This window comes from Phyllostomus discolor, chromosome 2 (assembly GCF_004126475.2).
Source record: "Phyllostomus discolor isolate MPI-MPIP mPhyDis1 chromosome 2, mPhyDis1.pri.v3, whole genome shotgun sequence".
In the NCBI taxonomy this organism is placed as follows: Eukaryota; Metazoa; Chordata; class Mammalia; order Chiroptera; family Phyllostomidae; genus Phyllostomus; species Phyllostomus discolor.
The window spans coordinates 142,750,793-142,769,514 of NC_040904.2; the positions used below are offsets into that span (position 1 = coordinate 142,750,793).

Genomic DNA, 18,722 nt, shown 5'->3' on the forward strand with positions numbered 1-18,722 from the left:
CATGGCATAAAGTGGTGATTAGAGGCAGGCAAGTCCTGGCACCAAAGAGATGGGCTGGGATGTTCAGTGGCTTGTGTTGTGAAGGTCTGGTGCCCAAGATTCAATAGTTTCCTTAATCCTATGCAGGTAGTTTCAACAGGAAGTGGGGAAAGAGATTCTAGTAAAAAAGACCACACACTCATTCATCTGCCAAAGATTTTATGAGTGCTTGCTATTAGACAGTTCATGAGCTAAGACTGTAATTTACAATGTGAGAGGAGAGTTTGCTTCTATAAACTGCCTTTCATTTTCTTTCAAGAGGAAGTATTCAAGACCTGTTATCAACGATTTTGGATATTTGTAGCCACAGTACTGGGGGATTATAGGCCTATAACACAGAGCCCTCTAGTGGGAGAAAAACTTATTTCACCATAAATGTACACTACAGTGGTCAAATATAAAAATGCTACAAGCTTTTTACCTCTGAATGAGCCTTTTCTTCGGCCTGTAAAAGAGAAAATACAAAATATATTATAAATAATGTCAACTCATTTGACAAGTATATATGCATGAAACAGTTATACTGTGTATTTAAAATGTTATGATCTAACGAGAATATAGTAAAATGCGTAATATTAAATTAACAGCATAAACAGGAGCCTGTAGAATTGCAAAGGAATATTTTTTATATAAGTTATATAAACCATGTAGCATTTTTAAATATAGGTTATTTGATTCATGGATATATAGAATGCCTTAAAAGCAAATGGTAGAAGTAAGAGATAGTATTCACTGTAAGGTCCAGACCAAAACCAAATTAGTTTTAAAATTATACTCTTAAAAAAAGATAGGTACAGGAAAAGAATATTGGGTTTTTTAAATTCCAATTGTAGGAAACACATTCTGTGAAATTATAGGGATTTTCACCTAAGCTTTAAGAGTCAGAAGTTTATTCTGTGATTTACAGATCACACAGAATGCCTGGGAAGGTTGGAGGGAAAATATTGACCTCTACTTATGACCACAGAAGTCAGGTTTTCAGTTTCTATTTTCTTTTAGTTTTCCTAGTGATTATTAATTAAGTGTACATGGCTGCAAGTCAGAAACACACGAAAATGTCTAGGGTCACGGTGGGGATCAAAGTGGCTGAGAACACCTTCGGTTCACGGGGATTATACGAATGAGGGCTGCCGAAAGCGCAGGGTGTTTTGGCATCAGGCGCAGAAGATTCCTCGCTCTGTTTTTCTTCCAGGTGCTGGGCTGCAAAATGCCAGGGAATGAATTGTGTGCACCATGACATTTGGGAAGCTCCGCCATTCTCAAGAAAGCTGGAGAGTGTATAGTATTGGTGAACAATGTAAGTCTGCTCACTGCTTTGAGTAGATCCAAAGCTGAAAAACAATTTCTTCTCTTTTTTGGCATATGGCCTGTTTAACTGATGCAGATATACCTAAACCACCTTTTTATATATAGTCTTTTCCTCCAGAAGACATAAAATAAAGTATTTTTAAACACTGAAATATTTTTTTTGTGTATGCATCTCTTGAGTTTTGTCTTTCCTACATTGTCTCTGCTCTTAAAAATAATGCACAGTTGGTAATATAGTGTTTAAGTAAAAGAGTTTAAGAAGTACAATCCTAATATCCTTTATAAGAAAATTCTTTTAAAAACAAATGTTAACATAAAGCTTGAATATTTTACATCTTGACTTTAGATTTGTAAGTAAAACCATTTTAATTTTAATAATTTCAAGGTTTCATATAAAGTTTGGTTTTTGAATCATAAGTAGGGAAGAAATTTCAAAATGAAAATTTCATAAAATCAAGAGAAAGCTTCAGGTTGTTTGCTATAAGACATGACAGAATTAACTACAATATTTGGTTTCTCTAGTAATTTGCATCATTTTTGCCAGTTTATTCTGTCCAAATCCTGCTTCTAGGCTTGCTATGATTATAGAAAACTGATATTTAAAAATAATTTGTGTGTTTAAAACAAGCAATGTATTCTATCTTTAGTGAACTATTTCTTTTGGTCAAGAAATAGTCAGTTTTTTAAATTAAAAATGCCCTCGATAAGTTACTTATACTAGTTATAATTATAATGATCACATATTAATTCTCTACATACTGCATATAATGACTTTTCTTGTTGCTGATTTTTCAGAATTATCTTTTTCTTTAATATTTGCCTTCTTTCCTACACTTGGTTGTTAACAGAGGGTAGGTATTACTATCAAGTTGAAGAAATGAACCAGAATACTGATATATTTTTTCAGTAGGTTAAGCATGATATGTGATTACTTGCCATATTAAATGAATTTTTGTTCATTTAAATTATATTTTATTCTTTGTGCTATTAAGTTCTTTCAATTTTTCCCCTTTCATCCCCTCCACCCAGACTCAGGTAATACCCACACTATTGTTCATGATCATGGATCATGCATATATATTTTTTGGCTACTATATATCATATGTTGTACTTCATATCCCCATAACTATTCTGTAACCACCAATTTGTACTTCTTAATCCCTTCACCTCTTTTGCCCATCCCCCAACCCTTTTCCCAATCGGCAGCCATCAAAATGTTCTCTGTATCTGTGATTCTATTTCTGTTTTGCTTGTTCATTTATTTTGTTTTTTTTTAATTAGATTATTGATAGATATGTATATATTGCCATTTTATTGTTCAGTTTTGATCTTCTTCTTAAAGAAGACCCTTTAACATTTCATATATGACCGGTTTGGTGGTAATGAACTCCTTTAGCTTCGTCTTGTCTGAGAAGCTCTTTATCTGCCCTTCAATTCTAAATGATAGCTTTGCTGGGTAGAGCAATCTTGGCTGTAGGTCCCTGCTTTTCATGACTTTGAATATTTTTTGCCATTCCCTTCTAGCCTGCAAAGTTTCTTTTGAGAAATCAGCTGACAGTTTTATGGGAGCTCCCCTGTAGGTAACCAGCTGCTTTTCTCTTGCTGCTTTTAAGATTCTCGCTGTCATTAACCTTCAGCATTTTAATTATCATATGTTCGTGTGGGCTTCTTTGGGTTCATCTTGTAGACTCTGCACTTCCTAGGCTTGTATGGCTATTTCCTTCACCTAGTTAGGGAAGTTTTTTGTCATTATTTTTTCAAATAGGTTTTCAATTTCTTGTTCTCTCTCTTCTTCTGGCACTCCCATGATATAAATGTTGGTACACTTGAAGTTGTCCCAGAGGCTCCACACATTACCATCATTTTTCTGAATTCTTTTTTTCTTCTTGTTGTTCTGATTGGTTGTTTTTTGCTTCCTTATATTTCAAATTGCTAGTTTGATTTTCAGCTTTACCCACTCTATTGTTGATTTCTGGTAAATTGTCCTGATGTCAATTAGTGTATTTTTCATTTCTGAATGGTTCTCTTTTATGGTTTCCATGTCCATTTTTATGTTGTTGAAGTTATCACTAAGTTCATTGTGCATCCTTATACCAGTGTTTTGAACTATGCATCTAGTAGATTGTTTATCTTCATTTTGTTTAGTTCTTTTTTTCTCGAGTTTTGTTCTCTTATTTATTTGGGCCATGTTTCTTTGGCTCCCCATTTTGGTAGCCTCCCTGTGTTTATTTCTATGTATTAGGTAGAGCTCCCTTGGCTATCTTTATAGCATGGCCTGATGTGGTAGGTGTCCTGTTGGTTCCAGTGGCACAGCCTCCCCTATTACCCAAGCTGGGTACTTGAGGTACACCCACCGTGTGGACTATGTATACCCTCCTTTTGTAGTTGAGCTTTGATTGCTGTTGGCAGGTCAATGGGAGGGACTTACCCAGGCCAATCAGCTGCAAGGACTAGCTGTGACCACTGATCACCAACCTCTGCCCTCCGTGGAAGATCAGCTGTGCAGGATGCTGTAAATAGAACTGTACTTATTTCAGTAGGGCTCTGGTGCCTACTGAGTCTGCCCTTTGAAATTTTATCACTTGTGGGGTGGTTTGTTGATGGTGCTCTGAAATGATCTGAAGCTGTTCACTGAGTGTACAGGCTGTGGAGCTTCCCAGGAGGCACAGGCCAAGGTCAGCCACTGCATGTGTTCTGTCCAGGACCACCCAGCCTAAGCTATAAAGTGATCTGCAGGTGGCTGCTACTTGTGCTGGGCTTGGTGGAGCTCAAGCATGGCCAAACTGTGAACCAAGGCCAGTTGCTGCCATTGCTGGGCCTGGGGACACTTAGTGAGAGGTATGGGACTTAATGAGGCCAGATGCTACTTGTATGAGAGAATTAGGAAAGTCTGAAACTAGAGGTTTGACAAGCCATTCCTATAAAGAAGCCACTGGAAACAGCTTGGTGGGCCCAAAATAGGTTGGGGCAGAGTCTCAGGGAATCACTGGAGCGGGGCAAACAGTGTAGGCAGGTTGGTGGAGACTCAGATGGCTCCTGCCTGTTGGTTCTGTGTGGGGGAGGGCTTATCAAAGGAATAATGGCCTCTGCCAGCACTCTGTCTGGGAGAAAGCTGTCCCCCATCTCATGCCCTGATCACGAACACTTCAGTTCTTCCCTGTATATCTCTGGTACCTTTCAATCCATTGCCCCTGTGCTGGAGCTCAGAGGGAGTGTGCCTGAGTAAGTCCATGTGCTGGCCCTTTAAGTGGAACTGCCTAAGACTCCAGCAGTTTCTGTCTTCCACAACCTCAACCTCCACTGGTTTTTACAGCCAGAAGTTATGGAGACTTATCCCTGGCATGGGAGCCCTGACTGGAGGGCCTGGTATGGGGCTGGGATCCCTTGCTCCTGAGAAATCCCTCCTAATTTTTATCTATCACATCTGGGTGTGGGTCCAACCTGTTCTGTGTCTCTGCCACTCCTACCAGTCCAGATGTGATCCCTTCTTTAATTCCATAGTTGTAGGACTTCCATTCAGCTTCACTTTTGGTGGTTGCAAATAATGGTTGTTCAGTAGTTCGGTTGTAATTTTGGTGTGGTTATGTGGAGGTGATTACAGCATTTACCTAGGCCACCATCCTCAGAATGCCCCTAAATGGTGGTTTTAAAGCAAGCCCAACATTCTGAAGGATGGGAAGCATTACCAAACGCCTTGCCCAGATAAAAATATATTCAATTTTGCTTTATTCTGAAGCTATTAATTGGCCATTTGTCCATTCAAACTTAAAAATTACCTTATATCAGCTGTGTTTAGGAAAAATGCTAGAAAAATCTAAAATAAACTAAACAGGACCCTTGCTTTTATCAAACCAACATAAATTGGATTCCAAGTACAAACCAGGTTAAATAAAATTTTTAATACATATCCAATCAAAAACAACTATTGCAAGAATAAAATATGTAAATGCATTACAGGTTTTGGCATATAAAGAGTAAAAAGAGTTCTGGGTCCTTAACAAAACATCACATAGCTCCCTAGAGTATCTTGTATTTTCTCACTTTTCATGTGGATAATGGCAGTATTCTCCCCTGTGAGAAATCCCCAGCACAACAATAACCACCCAAACTCTGCTTCAGGAAGGAAAAAAGAGATGGTGGAGACTGGGACCTCCCTGAAAGCACGTCCTAATACCTCGAGGGGGTGATGCCAGGGGACTGTAAACTTGGAGGAATTTCATCTCAGTGTCTTTAGATATTCTGGTTATTTGAAAAGGAAATTTAAAACTTTTTATTTTTAGGTAAAAGCCCCAGATTTCACAGTGTTGATTTATATTAAAAAACAAACATAGAAACTCTAAGTTTCCTGAAGGTAGAAACTTGGCAGATCAGACTGGGCCTGTAGTTTGTAACCAGTATGCCACCTCCTGACTCTGTCTGCTCAGGGTTTTAGAAGGTGATTCACACAACCTTATAACAAATGCATTGGAAAAATTTTACCAAATCATAATTGGTGGAGTTTCTAACAGAGCTACATGTGAAGAAAGAATTCTTCCAATGGAGTCTGTTAGAGTGGTGATTTTACAGGTAAATATTCTTTCCAACAAACCATATTTGTTAGTTTGCTTTAATATTTTTAAGCAAAATATCTAATTCCATAAATTGCATTATTGAGTGAGTGTTAAAGTAAACATGGTTTATACCCATGGTTTTAATAAGAGCAGTATTTTACCTAATAAGAAGAGAGAGTGCCTAACATTCTCCCCAAAAGGAAACACTTTCCCCCTAAACACGAATTATTTTAAGAAGGAACATCCCACAGAGTTGTGTTAGTTGTGCACTGCATGCTTCAGAAAAAAGATGCTGTTACACAGACTAAGATGTGAATGGTGCTTCCTAGAGCCATGCAACTAACATTTTTTTTTTTATAATTTATGGTATGCAATATCCCTGATCTCTAGTTATTTCAGAAAAACCATGGATAAATCTGTTGTTTTCCAATTTTATTTTATAGGTATAATTCAAGGAAATGTAGCAACTTAACTGATGCCACACAACAGTTACTGATATAGTCAGACAAGAATGGAAATCAATAGAATCTTTATCCAGAGTTCTTAAGAAGGCATAAAGAACAGCGATAAATTGCCTTTCACTTCATATTGGAAAGGACTTTCACAGATATTTTATCACTGACAATTAAATCGCAGTGCATGGTAAGGGCAGTCAGAGACAGAAGACTTTATCATCTTTAATTCTTCTCTCTATTAGTCCTCCAAATATGCATTTTTGAATTGTTTTATTATAAGTTATTTGTTAATTCAATTATACAATTTATATCATTTCTAATACAACCATTTAAATTTATGAATTTCCTAATAGTATCATCTTCTCATGTGTCTTTATCACCTAAGCCATCCTTTTCACACTTAATACCAGGGCCTAATTCATCCCTAAATGTTGGTCTATAAATATGTATAGATAGTCTCCTTATTTTCATCTTTTTTTATATTGTACTCTTAAAACAATACTTCTCATTTATGTTTCCTAATTGTCCTTACTATTTTGACATATATACAGAGTAAGGCAAAAGTAGGTTTGCACTTGCAAGCACATGAAACATGGAGTTTACTCTTGTGTTATTCCATATTAATTATTGCATTATTTTCCATACAAACAACTGTAAACCTCCCTTTGCCCCACCCTGTATTCACCATATTTATCTCTACCTCTATCTGTCATATAGCTAGCATCTTAAAATATACCTCCTGTTCTCAATAAACCTGCAATATCCAATATAGTAGCTACTTGGCACATGTGCTTATTTAATTTCAAATTAATTAAAACAAAAAATTCAGTTCCTCTGTCACACCAGACACTCTTCAAATACTTGATAACCACGTGTGCTTATGGTATTAGACAGCAGTTACAGAGCAGTTCCATTACCGCAGAAAGGTCTATTGGACTCTAGTATATACTAATTAGCCATTTGTTTTTTTCAACCTGTGTTCTTTTTATTCTTGAGTCTTTCTTAGGCTTCATAAAGGCTGTTTTATCCAAATGTTGCTTTTGTACATATTTAAAATATGATTATAATGGTGTTGCATCTTTTCGCATTACACAGAGTCTTCAGTTGCAATGGTTTTGGCCAGAATACATCTTCCTGGTAGGCAGTGGTGCTGGCCTACTGGGAGGAACACTAACTCTTAATGTATTTCTCTTATGCATTTTTCTAGTATATTTTCACATCTCTCACTTCTTTATCCATTTGTTTAACACAGTAGATTTATCTAAACACTAATACTGATTTCTTCCATTATAGAACCTACTGGCAATTTTAATCATTAAAAAGAGAAATGATAAGGAAAACATTGTCTCTGCCAATGATAACCTAATTTTGAGTAACTATGTAAAGCAATGAACACTAAGATGAACTTATAAAAAGAAGGACATAACATTTGAACCTGATTGCTCAGTTAACAGCCAAGGCTATGAACTTTTTTTGAACCTTTCCATGAAAGACTAAGGATTATTCATAATATCTAAGTCTCAGTGAGATTCAATAAACCAAATACACCTTACTCTTACCTAAGCATGAAAGCTGCCTCTTGTAAGAAATAAATTCCTAAAGACTATTTTTTAAAAAGATGAAATTATATTAAATAGAACACTTATTTTGGCAAAAATGAAATATAGTTTAACATATGGAAAAATAAGTTAGCACATTGGCATTTCTCTCTTAAGAAATAAGGTTTTAGAAATCATATTCTATTTCAGATAATTACAAAAGCTCTAAGCTGCCGAGGTCTTTACATTTTGGCATAATCTTCTCAAAAATAAACTTAAAAAATAAAATGAAAAAAGTACCACAAAACAATTATCAGTCAAGGTGCAAGGAACCAACAAGGAAAACTGTTCAATATTATCAAATAGTGATACAGCAGAGCGCACGCTTTCAGAGTTTCCGAATTCCACCCCAACAGGTTTTGTGAAGTTCAGTTTTTCTCCCATAAACTGATTACAATGAGTAAACGAAAGTCAAGTGGAAGTGCACGGGAGTGGATAAGAGAAGAGCTACAGTAACACTCGCCGGCTCATTGGTTATGCAGTACCATAGAATTTTTCACTTAGAGTTCTCATTTCACTATGCATCTTCTGTGTAAATGTAAGTCTACTAATTAATCATGGGCTTGGCAAAGGCTTTTTCTTAACAGCCAATACTTACTGTCGAGTAAAGAGAAGAAGTGCTGGAGACCAGTGACAATGAAGAGCCGTGAACTGAAGAAAGCAAAAAAGAAGAGGAGGTCAAGCGAAGAAGTCTCTCAGGAACACTAAAGAGTCGTGAACAGGGAAATAAAATAGTAACTGCCTGACATACGAATCTGAGAAGAAGTCTGCTGTCACCTTTTTGGACATAAAGTTGTTGAGACATGGAAAGGCCACATATCTACCCCCCTAATGTACCTCATTCATCATGTTACAGAGAGGATGCTTTGCACATACTGAAAGCTAGGGTAAAACTCCCACATAATTAATAATCAGGAAATCATGAAAACTTAACTATAGTTGCCAGAAACTTTTAAACTTTAAAGAGCTTTATGTATTTTATTCATTTGATTTTATTTTTACACAACTATTAATATTTTTCTCCAGGTATTTTAAGGGAAGAAAGCATTTTATCCAACTTGCTAGTTCAACATTATCTGCAATGAGTTGATTATGTTTTTTAAATGAGAATTATTGTTTCTTTTGTAATTTTCATGATGGAAAAATACTCATTTCAAGGTGGTATCTCACTGAAATTAAGAACGGAGATCATATCCTGTCTTTCATCTGGATATATCAAAATACAATCACAACCAATAAATAGAGTGCTTTATATTTGTGCATGTCCAATTTATTAAGCCCAAAATGTGGATAAAATGTGCTTAATTATATTTGTAGAAAAATCCTTCATCTTTTCATTGTGGGATAATGTAAAGTTATTTCTGCTTATTTGTCCATTAAATAAACATTGGCTGAGTACACGAAATACAATAGGCCCCTTCTTGATCCTGGGACAATAGAAATGAATGGCATTATCCTGGGAGCTCAAAAAGAAGCAGACACACAACTAAAAGGATAACTACAATAGGGTAATAGAAGTACTATCAAAAGCGATGTCTTGGGTGCCACCGGAGCACATGGGAGGTGCTTACAGCCTGGTCTGGAGAGGATGGGAAAACCGCAAGCACTACCACTCTGCGGGATACGCAAAATTGTTGGTCATTTTTTCTTAAAAAAGCACATTCTTTTAACCCCTAATAACTAATATAACACTGGTATGAACTAGTGTGGTAGAAGGAAGATGGACAATGAACTGGGAGATCCCATCTTCAGCCTTACTTTTGCTGTTTATTACTTACAATCACTTAATATTTATAGGTCTATGACCTTAAAGTTAGAGGCTTAGTTTCCTCATCTCTCACTTTGAGCACTGGGCAGTGTGCCATTAAACTCCCTTCCATCTCTCTAGTCCAATAATTTCTTGATTCTAGACTACAATTTAAGAATTATAACAGTTCAGTATTTGGTGAGTGGCCATCAAAAAGCCAACTTGCCCACTCAGGCTGGCATTCCAAAATTCAGATTATTTCATCCTCTTAAATGGAAGGTCCAAATTTCCCAGCACGTGAACAACAGCATTCCATCTGTAAACAAGGCACTCTAGAAATCCGTCAGTTTGCTTAGCGTATTATTTTTACAGTACTGTGAGAGGCCTGTCTATGAAGAGAGTGATAGAACCACTTTAGAAAAGCAATGACAACATTTCAGATTTGTTACATTGTTTTCTACCTGCACTGCAATAATCAGCAGAGGCACAGGGTATAACTCACTCTTTGTCATGGTGAATTCAGTGGTTTGGTTAATATCCCAAAAAACAGTGGCAATTGTTAACTGATTCAGTGCCAGCATGTTAAATGTACAGTGGTAATCTTAAAATCATGAGCAAATTTTCTAAAATTGCCGAAGCTTTCAGTCAGAAGATACTTTATATAAGAAGGTAGGGAAGGGAAAGAGAAAAGAACAAAACTTCTTTAATTTCATCCTCATGACAAACCTGTGAAATTACAGGTGCAGAAATTAGGAGTAATAAAGTTAGGAAATTTGTTCAAATTCATACCACAAAGAAATGGATGGCCAGGGGCTTAAGCCCTAGTATGTTTCCAGGCCTGGAGTCCATTCTTTTATATGTAATTATTAAGGACTAGGGCAGGATGGCTGATTTCATGTTCGATTTTATTCTAATCAATTTGAATTTTTACATTTACTTTCATCTCTGACTGATATGCTTCATAATGTGAATGCCACAATTTTCCTTTATGGCTACTTAAAATCATTCACTAAAATCAAAGAGGAAAATCTCCCAAATGTTACTATCAAATTTTATGTTTGAGGTTATGTGTATTAGAAAATTATACACATTTGAAAATCAATTAAGCTTCCTGAGTTTTTCAAACAGATGTATTATAAAGTGTTCTGGTAGAACTTTACAACTACAAAGAAATATATGAGGACAGATGAGAATTCCATTGCATTAAATAAGGAAATGTAGCTAATAAAACAAAAAGTAGACACAGTACGAATTCAAAATGACATAAAAACTAACACAAGAGGGAGTTTCTGAGAATGAAAGCCAGCAGCATGTGGTAGCTTCATAAGATCATTTTTCTAACTCATATACCTTATGACCCTTTCATGAGATGTCAAATAAAAGATTCATTTTGACATTCGATCCATTAGGGCAAATATTCTCTAAAATTATACAAATTTTTGTATTAGAATTTATTCTGAACTTTTCTATAACCTGGTATTAATCTGAACAATTTCTGGCATATTTCCAAATGCATAAAGAAAGAAAAACCAATGCCAACTAAAACTGCTTCAAGCTTCAAGGCTCTTTAAACAAAAGTTACACTCATTTATTTACTCTTCAGGAATTCTTATGATATAAGTGATGTGATAGTTTTCATCTCAGAGTTAAAGAATCTTCATCTTCTTTTCCCTGCACACGTACCTTCTTCCATGCTGTCTCGAAAGGAGCCTGAATGACTGATGGCACGTGGCCTCTCCTCCAAAGACGTGGCGCTCCCACAGAGTTGGGAGTCATCGTAGAGATCGAAGGAAGAGTCCTGGGCTGGGATGCTATTGGAGCGCATCATGCTGGGCCCAGGAAGGTTAAACTGAGACAGATTGGTTGGGCTTACTGAAAAACAGAGCACACACAGCACATGGTTTTGGGGCTTGGATGATGAAAATAGTGGGTGATTAGAATGGAAAACATGAGTCCAATTCTTATGGAAACATGAGTTTACAGGGAGTCCCTATTTAAGGTAAGCCAAGAGTCTGCCTCGGAAATGTTCAATGACAGATACAGTGGAACTCCTCTGGTCTTCTAGCACTTTCATGACCGCAGTATGTCAATTTCTAAAATAATTTCCAACAAAACCAGCAAGTTACCTCTACTGTTCATGCTAGAAATATAGTAACATGGTATTTTATGCTAACCATTGTGAAGAAAAGATTGTCTTCCTAGAGTCTGTAGGTTTCTCTTTAGAGAAGAATACGTCACTTTAATGGGAAAGCAAATTCAAAAAAAGGAAAAGAAAATACAAGAGATCTAAATTTCCCAAGAAGACACTTTAGAAGCTTGCAGGCAAAGACTCTCAATCATTTTGTGTTTTGATGTAAGTCTCTTCCAACTCAGATTCTATCGTTCCATGAGTACAGAAGAAAGGTGTTAATTCTGAATAGTCTGAAGGGTGAATACAGAGACTGTGGTAGAAGGTCATTCAAGGTGGCAGGACCCTTGGAAGCATAAATACAGAAACTCCATGCACGGGAGTTTGTTTAAACATCACCCTGCATTTAGAAGGGTCTGTCAAACACACAGAACTTGGAAGTCATAGGTTGATAGTGATGTTTCCACATGGTAGCCCTTGCAGCAAGGTGAAGAATGAGTCTGAGCAATTGCTGTCATTCATGGGAAGGTGACAATGAGTCTCACTTGGTTTCAGATGCCTCACCACACTGTTATAATCAGTAAATAAGGTTTTATCCAAACATTCATTTTGGGTGACAAACATTGGATCTATTAAATGATAACTGGCATGATTAGATGTCTTTCATTATTTGTCACTTTCCCCTGTGTTTTCTATATGACGTTTATACAAATGGTTTATATTTTATATAAATGATGCTAAGCACAAAGTACAATAACCCAATGACTAAGCTGGTTAGTCATTTATTTTTCATCATTTATCCGAAAATGTTCACAGGGCATTACCTTAATAAAATTCTCATGTGCATTTTAAGGAGACGGTTAACTTTAAAATATCAAAACAAATGATTTTGGAGTCATACAATCACATATTTTTTCTCCTTAATAATTATTTCTATTTTCTATTTTTCTGCAAATAGATGATTAATTTTGTTATAAGGATATAAAGATACATTTTAAAGAAAACACAAGGGGATATTTTCCTTGTTTTTAAGAAAACTCTAAGAAAATCCCTAGATTTGAACAAGTCAGGTATTCTGGAATGAACTATTTGCCTCTGCTTCTTACCACTCGTGGGATTTCTTTCAGGTCATTTAAACTCTGGGACCTCTGGATCCCAGACCATAAAATGACCACCTGTGTCAGGTTGTTGTCATGACCATTCACCAGCGTAACATTTGGAAATTATTTCATGAAGAGTAAGCAACCACACAAATAAAAGATCCTGTTAGGGTGCTTTTGTCTCCTCTTCAAATGAACAATTTCTATGGAGAGCTACCAGGGCTCCTGTGGGGGCGGTGGTGAAAGAAATGAGATGAAGCGGATGTTTCAGAATGTGTTACCCAAGTTGGAGAAGTGGTATTTTCCGGTGGCAGAAGATGACATGGCGGAAGGCGAGAGCAGAGGCGACTGGCTGCCGGTGTCCTGCAGGCCTCCGGTCGAATGCGAGCGCAGCCACTCTTTGCCCTCCTCCTGGCTGGCCTGCCGAGATGACGGGGTGTATCTGCAAAACAGCACAGCTAAGACGCCGGAGCACCTCTCAGGGGGCAGAGCCCGGCCAGGACAAGAGAGCAGAGGAGAGGAGCTTACTCTTCAGACTAAACAACATTCTCAATCAAATTAAATCTAATTATGATTGCTTAGTTCTTCCAGATGATTTGACACCATCTGTTTGAATCTCACAGGGAAAGAAAAGAGAATTTGGAACAGAAAATTATGCTTTTGCGAGATATGTAGTTGAAAATCATAAATAATGATCAGACAGCCAAGTTAATTGAGAAGAACTCTGAAGCTCAGTGCATAGGGGGATGCAGAAAGGGTGAAAACAGGGACTCAGGTGGTGAACAATGATAGGCTGGAAGCCAGGGGAGCGGAGTGGTGGTCACAGAAAGGCAGAGGAAATGGAACATAAATGAACAACCCTCTTTTTTTTAATAAAGGAAAATATTCATTTGGTTGAAATGCCACTTGACATCATATTGGATTTTTTTTTAAGTAGGGAAAATGTTCTACTTTATTAGAAAACACACTCCAGAACAAAATCTTGGAATGGAATAACTACATGCTGTTTGCTGAAGAGCTGGAGAGAAAAGGGATGACGTGGAGAGACCTAGCTGGCCAGGACTCATTTTTGCCAGAGTAAGTAATTCCCAGCACCAAAGAGGAATCAACTTTGTATGTTCATGCAGTGTTACTGCCTCATTAATGGTTCATTCTGTATCTTCTCCTCAGATATAAGTGTGCAATTTTCACTTTATTTTTATGACAACTGAAAAGTTATTTTGAGATTATGTAATACTAGACAGATTCGTATTAAATTGATCTGATACAAACACTCTTAAAAAAACAGAAATTAAAACTCAAGTTTTTACCAAAAGGATTCATTAAAGGTTTATACCTAATTACAGTATGTGTCCCCTAAAGATGAAAAATATTTTCCTTGCTTCAAATTAAAGCATCCTTTCAATGGTAACTGGCTACATCTGTAGACTACAAAGGTTTTGAGGATTTACAAGCATATGCCTCCAAGATGCAAAAATTAAGAATTTCGATAAATTAATTTTATCTAAATTTTCAGAAGTGAGTTCTGCATCCTACTAAAAATTGCTGCCTCCATAAATGATATTTACATTGAATTTAATTTGGGTCTTGTCCTCTATGAGCATCCCTACCTGAGGGCTATCTCACCTACTCCTCAGGCTGGAGAAAGGATTAAAAGAGATTTCATCCTCAATATCAGGTGCTTCATTGCAAACAAAGGGGAAGAAAGACAGCACACAAAGTTTAAGTAACAACAGAGAAAGAAAGGCAGCAAATGTGCTGAGAAAAATATATACCTTAGTCCCTTTCTGGGTAGTGTATTTCTGTCAAGCTGTATGCTGTTAAAACAAAAGAAAATCCCTAAGGACATAATTTAAACAAAACTTCCAAATTACACACCCAACAAAAATGGCTCTCTGTTTGAACTACAAAAAATAAACTTTTGTAACACATATTTGACACTTCACTCTTGGGGAAAGAACAACCAGGTGTCTGTTGTTGCAACACATGTGAGCTCCTTTCTAACCCAGTTTGAATTCATTATAATTTAGTGACAGGATTATTAGAAGATAGCTTTAATCAGGTTAGAATAATTCCTCTCTCTATTCTATTTACCTAATGGCTTACAGTTTTTTCCTCCACATGCAACTCACTTGATTTCTGCTATGCAAGAGAATCCAAAGGTAGAAATGAGATAGATATGCTCGACCTACGTTAAATCGACAAGTTCCAATAGGCAGAGAAGATATAAATACCATTTAGTATTTATTTTTGTCTTCAAATTATTTTGTATAAAAATGAAGGCAGATTTATTCCCACTTACATATAAGAGAAAAAATAATACATAATAAATATCTGCCTGAAACACAATGGGTCTGCTATCATTCATTTACAGATTTTAATGAAATTAAACTATGCCAGTTTTTGGAAGATATAAATTAGGTATTTTAAAAGGTATACATTTTATCACTCTCTATTTTAAAGAATTCTCAATAAGACCCTCACTGGGATGTAGAAAGTGATGAAAGAATGTGCCTAGAGAAAATGAGAAATGGCCTCTCTAAAATTCGAAGAGGAAGGTTTCAACAACTAAGTGGGACAGGTCCTGAGTTTTCTGTTACAACTTCTAGCATGCGGAAAAACAAGTAATAAAATTAATTTAAATTTTTAGAATTATGGCTTTCTTCCATCAAATGACCAAAATTAAATGCACAGGATATACGCTTAATGGGGATGATACAACATGAATGGAATTTAATTCACATTGACTTGAAATTTAATCACTCAAAATCAAAGCTAAAATGTTTTCTTCTGTGTGTACTCCATTACTTAGCACTGCAATAGAAAGCATCCTGAGGTATTACAGAACTTTAGTAATTTTATCTTATGGGAAGGTTCACATAAGGTAATTATTGTGTCATATAGAGGCCAGTTCTAATATATATCTTGACTACAGAAGCTTTGTTTAGTAATGAGGATAAACAAACAACCAAAAAGGAATCACACTGAACAAATGTGACAAATCTCTAAATGTGTACTACAGCGTGGTAAAGCATTAACATGGTCACAGGCCATTGTAAAGTTCTCCTTCACATGTGCAGCATTGCTAAAGTTTAACATTGTAGAAGAAATTGAATACAGGCATTGTTTTGTCAATGTTATTACTTATATAAAAATTATATATTTATATGATATAGGTGACTTAGTGAAATAAAAATCAGAAAAAATATATTTACATTTACCAATGTAAGTTAAAACTTTAAGGAGAAGTATCTGTTTGAATCAAAATATTAATGATTTCATAACATAGATACTTTCTACAGACCCTGCAATGTCACAAATCCACGCTCTGCAATGCCAGGCAGTGGAAGTGAGTGAGGTGGAGATGCTAGTCCACAGAATATATTTTCAATATAACTTATTAAAAGTTTTGAAAATGACATATGAGGATACCCACTTACCTATAAAGTGCCTCAACTCATATCTAAGATGCTGCAGGAAGCCTAACTTTTTAGATCAAAATTAAATGCAACAGTACTTATACCAGTGTTTTTGTGTATGCTCTTGGTGTTTCTATATGTTGTTCATAATACCAAAACAGAGGGAAAATGTTACCCAGCTGTTTACTTTGCTTCTCCTGGCAAGTTTTTTTTTAATGAGGAAAAATCTATTTTGTAACTAGCAGCCCACCATAAACAGTATCAAGCATCAACGTTACAACTAGGTTCCAAATTCTTACATTAAGGAGCAGTCTGGTTTGCATGGCTGCCCATGTACCATTGTTAAGGGAGTGGGAAGTAACTGGGATGGAAGCAATGTTTTGCTCTGGGTTTTGCATTTCACAAAGGCAAGAGAAACAGAAAACAGCATTTGGAAATCTCACATTAAGGGACAACTGGTATACGGTAGCGCGCATTTACTTTAGTTGATATTTTAAAAAATTATTCTGGGAGTACAGCTGGAAGTCTGGAAAAGAGGTGATATGTCAGCATCAATACTAGACTGAATATGTGGGGAAAGGAATCAGGCATTTTCAGACACTAGTAGTGCATTTACAAATAGCACAATTAGGGTATGTGCCCAAGGCCTTTTCTTTGAAGACCTTAGGTGTGCCAAGAAACAAATAAAATTAAATTCGTTAGGAAAAAGGGAGCAGTTTTAAGATATTTTCCTGGGGGCAAGAGTCAGTACCAAAATATCAGAGAAGGGAATTTTGTGGGAATAGAATCTAGAGCCATTTTAGTCAACAGTGATGTTTTCTGGTACATAACTTAGGTAAGGAAAGCCTCATTATGTTTTTCATTTAAATTTTAAAAAATCTATAGCTCATTAAACCAATGGGAAACAGCTTGTAATGTGATATATTTTCAAAGGGCCTATTAAAAATAGGCACTGATGTTATAATTTTCTTTAAGAATTCATACCTGACAAGTGATTTTTTCCAATTTAACTAGGATTCCCCAATGGTCCATTTGCTATTTTTCCATAGAAGTGCTAATAAAGCAAATTTAACATATTGCTCAGAGCATAATTGTAGAATCAATTTAAATTTGTTCTTTAAAAATGCTTAAATTATCATAAAGAGCTGTGTTGTCCTGCAGCTCAAGCCAAACCATTAAAATGGCTTGAGAAGATGTCATTTAATACATAAATGCCTGCTTTCAATTTTAACCACTTGCCTATTGGGTGTGTATGCATTCAAATTAAGAAACTTAATTATCCAATTATCCTATCCTTAAAGATTTTTTTCATGTGCAAACTTGGTAACAAGAGCAAATGACAGGCCCAGTGGCATCAATTTTACGCCCCTTTGCAATGTGGCACTCCCACTGGAATTGGAATCAGGGGGGTTAATGGGGCAGGGGGTAGGCACCGTGCGGGGAGGAGGGGTGAGGGCTTCATCCATGCCTCCAGGAAAGCTCACCTTTCTGAGAGAGTAGATCTCACACTACCCGTTCTCATGAGCAGGCTCTGCACCTCGTGAGTGCCTGTGGTCAGTCCAGACAGGGAGCCATGGTGGCTGAGGGGGAGGTCAATGGACTCAGAACTTGTGTGGAGGCTAGTCATAGACTGGTAACTCGGAGTGTCCTTGCTGCCAGCAGAGGAACTGCTCAGATTGGCAGCCCACACGAGACCACCTGACGTGAAAGAGTGAACCGATGCTGGGCTGGATGCCAATGAGTGACTTAAGCTTATGACATCTGCAGTTAGGTCTGAGGGTTTATTGAAGAGAGGGCTGCTGCCGCCACTCAGCCCGCCAGCACTGCCCATGCTGCCCGTGCCAGACGACGGCGACTCCAGACTGCCTTGGCGCGCTAATGTGGTGCTAGGGCTGGGCATGGCTGAGGAGCATTTCGCACCCTCAGTATTAGGTGCGGAGGCAGATTTGCCACCTGCCTTGGCACCAAACAACCTAAAAGAAAAACAAATAACAACTTCAGTTGTTCCAAGAAACTGACATCCACATTAAATATTGAGGGTTCAGTACACAGAGCCAAGCGTGCTTCGACGTTCCCAGCTACCGAGCGCTTCCTGTCTCTGTGTTAATGAACATGATAAGCTTGAGCTTTTTGATCTACTGCTAAAGATCGCTCATATCGCCATTAGGGTAAGTCGATGCTGGGCTGCCACCCAGGGGGTTGGGGGGAGTGGGCAAAACCAAACACGAAAATCCCTGCCTTTCACAATTTAAGTGACTGTAAAACTCTTTCACAAAAATTAAGTTTTGTTAGTTTAATGGTATTTGCTGTTACTTATTTATAGAACCATTATAATGAAACAACTTCTACGCATTCGGTATATAAGAAACATTTTTTCC

At 36.9% G+C, this 18,722-nt stretch overlaps 1 protein-coding gene across 3 annotated transcripts in view; it reads right to left on the reverse strand.

The window, feature by feature from the left end:
- NAV3 (neuron navigator 3) overlaps positions 1-18,722 on the reverse strand; it is a 556,838-nt gene that overhangs the window by 65,866 nt on the left and 472,250 nt on the right. For 2 of the 3 annotated variants that reach the window (XM_028532259.2, XM_036018644.1), the window contains exons 16-21: positions 17,829-18,317; positions 14,701-14,742; positions 13,207-13,367; positions 11,381-11,569; positions 8,549-8,601; positions 461-484 (exon numbers count right to left, since the gene is read on the reverse strand). In XM_028532259.2, the coding sequence (XP_028388060.1) occupies positions 461-484; positions 8,549-8,601; positions 11,381-11,569; positions 13,207-13,367; positions 14,701-14,742; positions 17,829-18,317 (958 nt within the window). The remainder of the gene's footprint in view (positions 1-460; positions 485-8,548; positions 8,602-11,380; positions 11,570-13,206; positions 13,368-14,700; positions 14,743-17,828; positions 18,318-18,722) is intronic. The other variant, XM_036018646.1, reaches the window with a different exon arrangement.